The sequence below is a fragment of the Onychostruthus taczanowskii genome, unplaced genomic scaffold (assembly GCF_017590055.1).
Source record: "Onychostruthus taczanowskii isolate IOZ18803 unplaced genomic scaffold, ASM1759005v1 scaffold20, whole genome shotgun sequence".
Taxonomy (NCBI): Eukaryota; Metazoa; Chordata; class Aves; order Passeriformes; family Passeridae; genus Onychostruthus; species Onychostruthus taczanowskii.
In genome coordinates this window covers 14327639-14340470 of record NW_024499240.1, presented here as the reverse complement: position 1 = coordinate 14340470, position 12832 = coordinate 14327639, and the positions used below count along the sequence as shown (strand labels likewise).

General features: G+C 39.9%; 1 protein-coding gene across 1 annotated transcript in view; it reads left to right on the top strand.

Annotated features, from left to right (window-relative positions):
• The window catches only part of MYO1B (myosin IB), a 105349-nt gene that overhangs the window by 38034 nt on the left and 54483 nt on the right, over positions 1-12832 (top strand). Inside the window, exons 4-5 of the mRNA XM_041403567.1 lie at positions 7830-7924; positions 10901-11005. Coding sequence (XP_041259501.1) covers positions 7830-7924; positions 10901-11005 — 200 coding nt within the window. The remainder of the gene's footprint in view (positions 1-7829; positions 7925-10900; positions 11006-12832) is intronic.

Below are 12832 nucleotides of genomic sequence, written 5' to 3'. Positions count from 1 at the left end.
CCTTTTTCCTCCCTATCCCAGCAGCCCTTTATTTCCACACATATGCAAACGCTCAGAGGTGCAATTCAAATATGCTTCTGAATAGATGAAACAGTGAACTGGGATTTTAAACAATTTTGTGCCCTCTAGTTAAACTCTGACAGAAGCCAGGCATGGCAAATCAGTTTGCTCCTGTCTTCCCTTTCTGTTCAGCTGTCTGACCCCTTGCTGCTCCATTTGAACCAGGGAAGTGGAATAAATCCTAAATTTTACAAGTCCAGCCTCAGGGACTGGGAAGCTTCAGAAAGTATGTGGAGAAAAACGAGGAGCTTGCCATCAGCATTTCTGCTGTGCTGTGGAGCTGCTTCTCTTCTTGTGTCTGCAGGCTCCTCCAGTGTGTTTGGGATGGCAGTTCAGGGAAAAACCTGCAGCTTCTGATGCAGAATATGGCTACCAGGAAGCTTCAGCCAAGTGTTTTTGCAGTATGAACACAGAGTGTAAGGACTTGGCTGGTTTAGGCAGTCATTAAATCAAGCATGCAATTGCTGATTCATCCTAGCAAATAAACATCTAATTAAATCTGATTTTTGATGAAACAATAGAAAACACTTCCTGTACTTCCCTTCAAAGATATCATAGCCCAACAAAATTATGGATTTTGTGAACAAAAAAGCCTTTTTCCTCAAGAAACTTGAAACCTTTGCAGTGCAGGTGGCAGCGGACTGACTTGGGGTAGGTGTGTGGGAGGCCTGTCCATGTCCTCCTGTGTGACCATGTAGGAGCTGGTGCCTGCCTTGGATAACACAGCCTGGTGTTTGGGTCAGAGAGTGTTTGGGGTGACAGGCTCATCTGGTTAGTGCTGTGGGACTGGGACCTACTGGTCCATGCTGGACTGAACCCACAGAGTGTTGGAATGGGTGAGGAGGTGATGGTTGTGTGCTATCCAGCTGGCTGATGTAATTTCAAGGAAATGGGACTAATCAAAAAGGGAATCCAAGCCAAGCTGGAAAGCAATGAGATACTTGCTTCCCAGCCCCACCTCGATTTATATGTGTCTTCACTTCAATGGCATGAACCTGCTCCAAACAGGAGTTTGCTATTTTAGGTCCCTTCTTTAGGCAAAGCCACGAGCCCTGTTTGTGTGCACTGCAGGTGTTTGTGGTGGGCACAGCTGGCACTGGCCCACGTCAGCTCACTTTGGTGTACCCTGGAGTGCCCAGCTCAGCCTGGTGCTCCATGGAAAATGTGTCAGGGGGTCAGGGGATGGGCTGTGGGCTTGGTTATCTGCAGCACCAGGGTTCTGCCTGCTGCTCCCTGCATTCCTTGGAGGACCCAGCGTCGGTGCCATGCCCAGGCCACTCTCCCCACACTCTCCTGGGTGTGTTTCACTGCCAGCTGACAGCACTGAGCTCTGGGATGGGATGTGGCCATGCTTGTTAGGCTTGCTAAAACTCAGAGCGCGACTTTATTTTGTAGTCTGGATTGGCAAGTGGCATGGTCGTCCTCAGCTGCAGAGATCCTGTTTTGCACTGGTTGAAAGAAAATAAGGCAACAGCTGGGTCGCAGGCTCCCGGTAAAAGGCACTTCTTGTTTTCCATCACATTAATGGCAGCTCTAACAAGATGTCTTGGATGTTGTTGAAACAGGCAGAAAATCAATTGCTGCATTTTTGGCTTTTCTGTATAGTGCTGGGGAAAGATCACTGTTGGCTTAAAAAATCTTTTTTTTTTTTTTCCTTACAGTAAGAGCAAGTGATCAAAACTGATAAGGCCTCCCTTAGAATGGAAATGTGTTCCATCCTGTGAGAGGGAAAAGGACCAGGTTTTGGTGAGCTGGGAGGTTGTGCAGGCACAGTATTTTGGAAGAAGTATTGTCTGAGCCTCTCCATAGGGAGGTTTTGGAGTTGAAGTTCATTGAACACACCTTAGATCTGCCTCAGTCTCAGAAAGACAAGATTTTCAGCAAGAACTTTTTTCTTTTTGTCCAGACCTCAGAATATTGGTCTGAGACAAGTCTTCTGCTAAACCTGCAGTGTATATATGAGCATCAGAGGTTATATTATATTCCCAGTCTATCAGAAAATAAATCTCTCTGGCTTAATATTAGCCTGTGTACTGAAGTGTTCTACTCATGAAAATTGAGTGGCTTTGTCCTGTTCCCCTTCCCTTGTGTAAATTATTACTGCTTCTTACAAATCCAATGGGCTGATTTGCACAGCTTTGGGCTTTATTCTGCATCTAATAATGTCACAGTGGCTCAATAACAAAAGTGAATAACCAAGTGGGGAGGCCTGTGCAGGAGGTACCCTTCTGCTGAGTGTATTTCCACACAGCGTTGTTGATAAAACAGGTTTCTGTGCTCACCAGGAAAATAAAAATGGAGGATATGAATAGGAGCAAAGGCTTTCCATCTGTCTTAGTACACCTCTTTATCCTGGTGTTTAAATTTGTTTTATTTTCTTTCCCTGACTGGTATGTTTGAAAGAGCAGCTGCTTGCCTGTGAAGGTCCATCCTAGCTGATGCTCCGTCCATTCAGCTGTTGCTTTATTCTCTCCAGTGGCAGGCTAATCAACCTTTTCTTTTCAAGTGTGTCAAAGAGCTGAGCATGAGACAGTTTGTAATTATGGAAAATGGGAGTACACTTTTTATCCTTAGGGCAATTAAATGATTCTGCACTATGAGCTAATACTATAAATAATCTCTTACAGTTGTTTTTCCTGAATGGTGAATTTTCCACTGAGCTTCAATGGGTGGGAAAATATATATAGCAAATAGTGATGATTTACAATGTAAAGCCTCAAAGCACTTATAAAATCTGCTTCAACTCTTCCTAGCTCAGGTTGTTAGGATTTTAATACTGAAACAAAATGTAATTCTGATGTTTTCCCACTGCATGTCATGAGAGAAAGAAATAATTTCTTTGCTGTTACCCTGCTATTGAGCATTTCTGTGCATTCAGAAAGAGAAGAAAGGAAATTAAATGATGCTCTTAAGTAAACTTGAAGTAATTAAATTACATTTAATGTAAAATTTATATTACAAGTGCATGCACGATTTATGTATTACTGCTATTCTTTTTAGTCTAGCATGGTATATAGTTTTTGATAAGCACTGGCCTTTAGCATCCTGCCAGTGTGTTTAGACATGTTTGGGCAGAAATGAACCCTGGTACCAGGACTCTGCTTCATGAGGAATTGGAACAGTCAAAAAAAGAGGTTTTCCTCATTTCCTTAGAAAGTGGCGAACAAGTTGTCAGCCAATAGCCAAGATTAAGCAATAGATGTTCTGAAATAGGGACCCAGGGTCTCTGAATCAAAGCAACAGCTGGTGCATAAGTGAATTGACTCTACTAGTGCATGAGAAGAGCAATTGGAGAGAATTTAAAAGAGTGCTAATGAGTTACTTTTAATTGAGAATGCTAAGGAAAGTGAAAGGAAGCATGAAAATGTTATCACAAATAAGTACCAGTATCTGGCAAATACTGATCCTGGTGAGTTTGGCTTGAAGGAAAAAGGTGGTAGAAAAGCTGCTCCTGTGAAGTGAATTTCTGACTTATAAGAAGGAGATTTTTATGGCTATTGTAATTATGGGTGCAGTCTGGAGTGTTCAGCTGCTGCACTGGCTGCTTGTTTCAGGGGGAGCGGGTGGGAACCTGGTTCTTGGCTCTTCCTGACCCCAGAGTACTGCTTAACACAGAGATGCTGTTCAGATGCTGAAAATTGCCAGAGCCCCTTGGAAGTTCCTCTTGGAGGGCAGTGCTGTTTCCCTTTGTTAAGTTTTTGGGTTAGGACTTTGTGAAGGATCGGGCCATCTGGAGCTTGTGGCTGAAGAGGCCGTGCTAGAAAGAAGCAGAGCCCTCTTACTGAGCTAGGTGTGGGTGGCATTTCAATTTCAAATTGCTTCTATACTTAAGACTTAGCTAAAAGAGAGCTCCAGTAAATATTTCTGTGTTTGTTGTGGTAAGAGGATGTCATCTTCCTCCAGGAAAACCTAAAAATCAAAGGAGAGCTTATTATAAGGTATGGTAAGTGACACTGCTGAGGCACTCATCAGCTAATTTGAAACACATGGTTTATAACTGCTTTTTAAACTATTCTGAAATTTTACTTAGGCTCTGTAATTGGGAGGTGGCTCAAAGAGTGGTATGTGGTTTAAATCCATGGTTGCAAATGTGGCTTCACAGAGCCATGTCTCTTCATGCTGCTAAAAGGAAAAGACCAGGATTCTTTGTGGTCTCTGGACCATTAATATGTGTTAAACTTAAATGACCTCAATGAAATTATTTTTTAAACAAATAAGTAATAGCATGGAATTATATTTTTTTAATCAGAGTTTGAACCAAGACTCAAAGTTTGTTTGGGTTTTCTGTTACTGTAAAGATTATTATAGATGTTGATAATAGATAGGAAGGACTGTGAGTATAGTGTTGTCATGAAAGTCAACATGACATCTGAATAGATGTATCTTTTTCTTTGAGATAAAGATCTTTGTTCAGACTGCCAGAAATGTGCCATTGCTCTTTTGCAGTGCCAGAAAGACAGATCTTAGTTGTTTAAAAAGACTCTTGGTTATTCCTTCTCCAATTGGATTGTTGGAACAATGGCTGAAACATCAGTGATAGATTTTACGACACTTCTACTGGGTCACTTTTGATAAGTACTTATGCAAAACTTCTTTTGAAATGTGTTGACTTATTTTTTCTTTTGTCCGCAGTAGATAATATTTGATACCCTGATGTAGGGTATTATTAAGCTTTGTGGTTTGTGTAGATTCGAGAAAACAGCAGGAAATCTGTGACTAGATTGGATTAAACCAGAACTGGATAAAATCCCCCTCTCTCCTCTCACTTCAGAAACCTCATTGCAGTATTAGGCTCTCAGTTTTTCTGTGGAGGAAGGAGAAAAAGGATGATTTGGTGTCTTTAACTATGCAGTGCGAGCAGAGTTAATAAATTCAACAAGCAGTAAAATACATTTTGACAGGGGCTGTTGAGAAACTTAAAATCAGTGTATTATTGAAAAGATGAATGGGCACTAAGCTGATTAACTCGTAACTCAGTATATCAACAGAGAATACTTCCTCTGTGCTTGATGCTGATTTCATTTTCCAGGGTGAAACTACTGCCAAGAAAATAGTTTCAAAAGTGAAAAACTAGTTGATGGCCAAGATTGTTTGAAGGACAAGAGGCACAGAATGAGCCATCCAGTCTGTAAATTTGAAAAGCGTCTCAGGGTTTTATGTCCTTGCTGACAGACAGTTTCCCTCAGTCAAACCTGTGGAAATCGCAGCATTATTGTTAAAGTTAGTCTCATGTGGCCCATGAATGTTCAGGGAAGTTTATTTCTTTCATCTTCATCCTGTTGCTTTTAATTTTTTCTTTGCAAAAAGGAAGGTAATCTGTGCTGGAATAAGCTTTTCTGAGTGCTGTTGTGCTTTTGAAATTGTGAGTATATATGCAGCAACATTCAACAAATATTATTAATTTCCTAAATATGTCCTGTAACAGAGTCTGGTAAAGTGTTACTGCTACTGTAGTTTGGATTCCAAACAGTAAAATGGGTGCCAGAAATTGTGTCATGGTCTCTCAGCAGCAGCAGACTATTTTATATTTTTTTTGCTAGTTCTCCAGCATGTTGGCCACATCACAATGTGACTTTGTTGTAATGCTAAAAACATTACAGCCTGCTACTCTCTTGTAAACACATTTTCACCTCCAGCTGAACTACTGAGTTCAAATGCTTCAATCAGCAGAGCAGTATTAAGGTTTGAGAGATCAGCCCTGCTCGGGGTTGGATGGGATGTGTATCAAAAGGAGTTAATGACCTTTGATCGCGGGTGTTAAGTGGATGCTCCAGCCATCTGTGCAGAGAGGAGAATTGTAATTTACTGCCTTGGACAAAACGGGCTGGAGAAAAGCAGGGAGAGAGGTGGAGCCCTGGGCGGGTCACAGAGCTGGGCAGGCAGATGTGCTGCTGGAGAGGAGATGGGAGGGACACAGAGAGGGGGGAAAGGATGGCCTGAGCATCCTTGGCAGGCCCTGGAGAAGGGAGGGGAGGGTGTTAGTGCTTAGGAGCAAAGGAGCTGCGAGGTGTTTCATTTCCCCATTTTCCAATTCGTTCAGGATGCCCTTGCTTGGTTGCCTGGTTCTCTTGCTGGGCTGGTAACATGAGGTGATCATAAAGCCAAACAGGCAAACAAAACCAAAACCCAAAAAAGCAAATGAGAGGTGGGTCTAATACAGGTGAGGGATGAGGAAGGTACAGAAACAGTGTTGCACATGCACCTGATGATAAATTGGAGACACCATGCCATGCTCTTCACTTCTTTTTTGGGGAGAGAAACCTGAAGCTAAGGGACTGTGGTAGCAATAAGTATGGACTGATTTTAGTAGAGGTAGGTTTAATATTTGAAGCTATCAAACTGCAGCAGTAGGAGCCTCTAGACGAGGCTCCGAGTGGCTCTCACTGCCTGCATTGTGTTGTTCCTGCTTCCCATCACTGGTGTCATGACAAAGAGCTTGCTCTTCTATAGAGGAGCCTGTGAAAAAAACACCATATAGCTGTGTTGTCCAAAACAAATGCTTGATCTGTTTGCTGTCATCAGCTGAATGCAAAGCTCCTAACTGTTGTAGGATAAAAAAAAATCAAGTTTCTAAAAAGTGCATTGAACCTGCAGTGATTCTGCATCTTATGTTGGCCTGAGAGTTAATTTCTGTTTTTCATACAGGGTTTGTTTGCTGTAAATAATAAACAATATCCACTTTTGGATATATATAAACACTAAATATTTTACTAGATGCAGTAATCTAACAAAGGTCTTGGTCTGTTCAACAGCTGTTTATCTCATGTAAAAATATGCTGTGTTTGGATATCATATTTTTTCTTTACTTGGGTTATGCATTTGTGCCGTTCTATTTGGATTTTGCCTTTATGTCCTTTTTCAGATACTATTTGTTTTAGTTTTTCCAAGGGGAAAATGCTTAGTTTACGGAGTACTTCATTCCATTAATTGAAAAATGCAGTTAAAGAAAATCTTTGTTCTGTCTCAAAATTACTACTGAAGAAAACTAAATATAAGTAAACCATCTGCACTTCTCCAAAGTATATATTGCTGCATGGCAGCAGAGCACATCTGGATTCAAATTGCAGCCCAGGCGTTTCAGGCTCATGATATTCTGAGCTCCAGGAAAAGACATTTTTGGTACAGGAAATCTGTTGGTTCTTATTATATTCTTTAGATTCCCTGTATGACATTGCACTTATTGGGTTAAGAACACAGTTAGTGGGAAATAATTCTGCATATTCATGCACAAGTCCAGCTATACCCAAAGGCTTAGAATGCTCAGTGTTTTATAAAGTTGTGAGATTTCTTCTTACTGAGTAGAAATTGTGGCTTATGGTATAATTATTGCTCAGGGTTCTCCTCTTTCCTTTATTTTAGGGTCATCTTCAGACAAACCATGCCCTGATGTTGCATTGACTTTTTTTTCAGTGGAGAATGTGACATTTTGTTCAATGAAGAAAGATAGCTAGACTTCCCTAAAATTCTGTTACTTTGTTTTAACTTTGCTATCTTTAGGAAACCTTCAAGATTATCTTTGCTTGTTCCTGAAGGAGGTCTAAGTAAGCCTCTGAGAAAAAGTACCCATTTTGCTTCTGTGGGTCTTTGTGTTCTGAAAAGTGAATGCTTCACCACTTATGGAACATTAGAACTTGGAGAGTTGTGGTGTTTGTTGGTTTTCTTTTCTTCCTGGGTGTGCGGAGGACAGATTGTAATTATTGGCAGTATTTGGTAGTTTGTTGGGGTTTTTTTTTTTTCTAATTTTTGATTGGCTCTTTGTTTCTTTGCAGCTTTGCTCTGTCTGATGAAGCTTACAGGTCTTTAAGGGACCAGGACAAAGACCAATGCATCCTTATCACAGGAGAGAGTGGAGCTGGGAAAACAGGTAAGGAGCAGTTAGGATCTGATTAAAAAACATTCAGGGTCGTTCAGAGCCTTGCAAAGGGAAGATGGAGTTGTTAAGAGTTGAGAGATGTCAGTAATTCTGTGTGTCTGGCCATTGCAGAAAGTGAGTGCTGCCTCACTTGTTGCTGCAGCAGTAAACTCACATAAAATAGTGGTTTTTGACACTGTCACCACGTTGAAATCCCATGTCACGTTAGAGCAGTGTCCTCATCAGTATCCAGAGCTGTACCAAGTCATGCTGACTGGTCCACAGAGTGTTGCAAGGGCCAGAAAATGTTTAGGCTGTCCTGGTGGGAAACTTGAAGACATGGAAACCTGAATGCTCTGAGTTTTCTAGACTTGTCTCTCAATAAATACGTGCCTTTAAAAACTGGATTATGCTTTTTATCTAAGGAAAAGAAATAACTGTAGCTGATTACTTTGGAAAATTTATCAGCTTTTTGCACACTGTGCTCAGCTACAGTGCTCAGATTGGCTTGTGTGCCAGAACACTGAGTTTCTTAGGCAAAGCTGACATTTCCTTGAAAATGACTGCTGGTTTTTAAACTGGGAGTTTAGAAGCCAAGAGAGGATTGCATAACTACAGTACATTTTAGGGAGACCTTAAAAAAGAAAGAAACCAGTTATTTTCAAAGATAGCAATTTAAAACAGAGGTGATTTGCAAAAGAGACAGCAGATAGGAAGGCATACATCTGTTTCCAAGTAATTTGAGAGATTTTTCCTTTGCATCTGAGAATATGTGGGGCTTTGTGTGCTTATTCTGAGCAAGACTCAAAGTAGGTAACAAGAAATTGCTTTCCAAGACTTTTGTGTACATATAAAGTGTAGGCATCATCTTTGGTGCTCTTTGATTGGTGGCCCCCAACTGAGAGGTCTTGAAGCCTTGTAATATAATCCTTATTTACAGTTCAATGACAGGAAAATGTGTTCAGTAGAAGTGTAGTTTAAAAATCCCAAGTTCTTACTAATATGACTTTTTGAGGTTCTGTCTAGAAGCTCAGACTTTAGCAAAGAGTCCTGGACTGGTGGTATTTAATGTCTTGATTTCCTCTCCTTGGTTTCCTTTCCACAAATTGTGAATTATCAAGCACCTCATACAACTGAGGCACACATATTATTGATTTATTACTTTGAAAGGTGAATCAGAGGTTGAGTTGTTGAACTTCTCTGTATGTAAATAGTAGATTTAGATTTTTATAGAGATTTTGCAGGTTCTGTAATTTTTATAGCCATATGGGAAATAATATGAATTATTCTTTTTTTGTAAAGGTAAGTACAAAATAGGGGATGGAGAGGGTAGGAAGCTACTGGAGTTAAGGAAGCAAACTTCTTACTACAGACACACTATATATAACTGTGTTTTAAATTTTTGGTAGCCAGAATATTTGACATTTTTGCCCTGGAAGAACTGAAACTGAGCTGTCATCATCTGAGTCTTTTTACTTACTTCCAATTTTGTTCTTGTTTCTCTGCATGTTTTTAATGTTAACTGATAGTTACATTGGGCAAGAAAACATGGTGCATTACCAGAATAAGGGGTGTATTTAAATTTTTAAAAAATGTTGGGGTGAAAACTCCCTTCCAGATGTCTTTCTTGGGCCAAACAGAGTTCCTAATGAGAAAGAGGGCCTTTATTTTCTTTTGCTGATATTCAAAGCCTGTATTGAAGTCATTGTGTGTAAACTATTATAATAGCTTTTTTGCTGCTTCAGTGCATGTTTCTCTCAGTGATTGCATGCTTGTGCTTAAAGATGTTGACTGTTTTAGGAAATATTTCAAATTAAATAATTGAGTAGTTCCAAGCTCTGAAGAGAGCAGAGTCAAAAATGAGAGCTGGCTTTGAGGCACAAATAAAGATGATGGGAGCCTTCTGAAAAAACCTAAAGTTTTCGCTCCCTGCTTGCTTCCTGTGTGGCAGGCTTGCTCATTTTCCTCTCCTCATGGGATAGTAATATAATGCTAACAAACAAATTTGGTTAAATAGGAAAAATCAAAATCCAAGGGATAACATCTCATCTGTCAGTTCTTTCCTGAAACGAGACACTTAAATTTGTGAAAGATCTCTGAAGATCTGTTACAAATGTAATGATTTTTATTTTTTTTTTTCTGACCACAGTCTGGAATTGATTGGGTTTCCAGCTGTTAGTAATTACATTCTATATCAGCCTATATTGCCTGAAATTTCACTATCTTGCATCGTAGTAACCATCGCAGACTCTGTTTATAAACCAGACTCTTTTAATTTTGCAGCTGCTTTTTCCTGACCAGCAATAACAGAAGGGCTGGATGGATTATCTAATCATTGTTTCTGTCATGGGTGATTGACCCATATGAACCCAGCTTTGAGAATTCAAAAATTGTTCCAAATTTTCTTAAAAGCAACTCCGAACTAGTTTTATTCTTTAAATGAATGCTTCAGTTTTTCTGTTGGTTTTACTTTCGAAGAGACTGCAGCACGTTAGGTGATGTTGCAGTTACTCAGTTGCTTGTAGATTAGAGTTGTAATTACATGTGTATAAGTGTTGTATTTTGCACTTGTTGTGTATCTGCTGATATAAACTGATTGAATTTTGTGTCTTGAAACTGCCTGGGCCTGTTTATTTTCAGGCTAGATTAAAACACTTCCAGTGTGTCAGCAGGGGATAATGTTCTTTCCTTGGAAAGTGCCTTTTACTGAGGCTAAATGAAAAAGGAGCAGGTTATGTGCTCTATCCAGTGGTGCCTTTTTTTTAGCTTGGGTAGAGGCTCTAGGTGTTTAGATCAAGAGAATGGCATGGGTCTCAGAGTAGGGTATGCTCCTTCTGCATTTCCAGATGGTGCAGGAGAAAACTGAAATGAATGTGCTCACAGTTCCTGTCTGCCATTGAGAAAATGTGATGGAGATTTAGTCTGTAAAATCACCTTACAGCCTTTTTGCCAATGCTTATCACTGTTTTATTTGGCTCTCCCCCACAGAGGCAAGCAAACTTGTCATGTCGTATGTAGCTGCTGTGTGTGGAAAAGGGGCAGAGGTTAATCAAGTAAAAGAACAACTTTTGCAGTCAAATCCAGTCCTTGAAGGTAAGAATCTCACCAAATATGTGCCAGCATATTACCTGTGTGTGCACTGGTGTTCCAGCTGAGCTGCTTTGGAAAACGGTGTCTGATGATGTTTCATTGTTGTTTGGTGTCCAAAACCATAGGAGATGATTTATGTGAATACATCTGCAGGACTTTCTTCAGCTGTGTTTAGGCTTTCTTGAGAAGAAAATGGTTTCCCTCATGAAGGAAGAGCTCAGGAAGTTAGGTCATGCTTCCCAGCCTCCTCCTGCTGCTCTCACAGGGGCTTACCCTTTCTTAACCCTGCCTTGATGATGGTTGTCTGTATCAAAAGACTTCAGTTCAGTCCCTCTGATTCATTTCCTTCCAAATCATATTATTATAGTCTCTAGTAAACAAACAAGCTCTGTATGGCATTATTTCTCTTTTAGGGGGGGAAAAAAAAAGGGTGAAGACATGGATCTTAGAAAAAACTAAGCCAATCCATATGCATGCCTGTTGTTCCCTGAGACTTATTGTTTCTTGGGTCTGGTGACTGTTGGCCTACTCTTCCTGACAACTGCCATTCCTGATCTCCCATGACAGACTTTTATTTTTTTAATTAGTGATTTTAATTTAAAGATGTTGGCTGCCAGAAATAGTTGGTGTTTTTTTTTGGTTTTTTTTTTTTTTTTTTTTTTTTTTTTTTTTTTTTTTATATCGTGGAGATAGATTATATGATTCTCAAAGCTTGCAGTTTTGTCCCATTGTCTAATAATTGCCTTCAGAAGTTGCTTGGTTGGCAGTGACTTATTTAGATCTATTGTGTTGTTTTTTTGTTTTTTTTTTTTTTAAATCGTGGAGATAGATTATATGATTCTCAAAGCTTGCGGTTTTGTCCCATTGTCTAATAATTGCCTTCAGAAGTTGCTTGGTTGGCAGTGACTTATTTAGATCTATTGTGTTGATTCCTGGCTCAGTCTTACCCAGAATTTTCAAAGCTGTTCTGGTGCTGAGACAAAGTCAGTTGTCAAAAGACAATTTTGCATTATGGCCAGATCATATGTGGTATTTGTAAAGACTGTTGAGTGTCAACATTATGTTTATTGCCTTGCTTATATGTGATGGATTGGAACCTATAGGGGGCAAGGACTCTGCAAGTGAAAACAGAGGGAATAGTAAAAAAAAAATAGTAAAAAAAAAAAAAAGGGAATGCAAGAAATTGGGCAGAGAGCAGTGGGGAAGTGGATGGTTAAAACATGGTCTGTGTACACAAACCAGTAAGCAAAGACTTGTAAAGAAGGGACGAAATGTTGGCATTTAAGAATAATAGATGTGCTGGATAAGCCTTTTTTTGATGGTCAGCTGTGTTCCCCTTAAAGCTGAATGGGGGGATTGCAACCCTGCATTGTTTTGGGTTCACAGAGAAGAGCTGTGTTGTTTTATCACTGTTCTGGAAGCAGATTTCAGATCCAGACAGAAATGGCGTGGTGGGTACTGAGGGTTTTCTTGCCAAAGCTAGATTGTTTCCCAGGGACTGCCAAATGAGTTTGATTTCTTGTTGGTTTTAATGCAAGAGAAGTCAGCCAAGCTTACTGAAGACTGCCTTATCATTTTATGATGATAAATGATGATTATCTTATCATTTCAAGGTAGTATTTGTTCTACTTGATGTGCTGGTAATGCCTGTTTAGCCAGTGTCCAACCTTCCAAAAAAGCTTATTCCATAAGGATTAAAAACTGAGTAAGCCTGGCTGCTTATATAGGTTTTAGAAAGAAATTAAGCATTTGTGGTTAGGTTTATTTTTCTTTGGTTATGTAGTTCTGTTTCAGTCAAACTGCAGTGCAAGAAAATGACATAAATGTTAC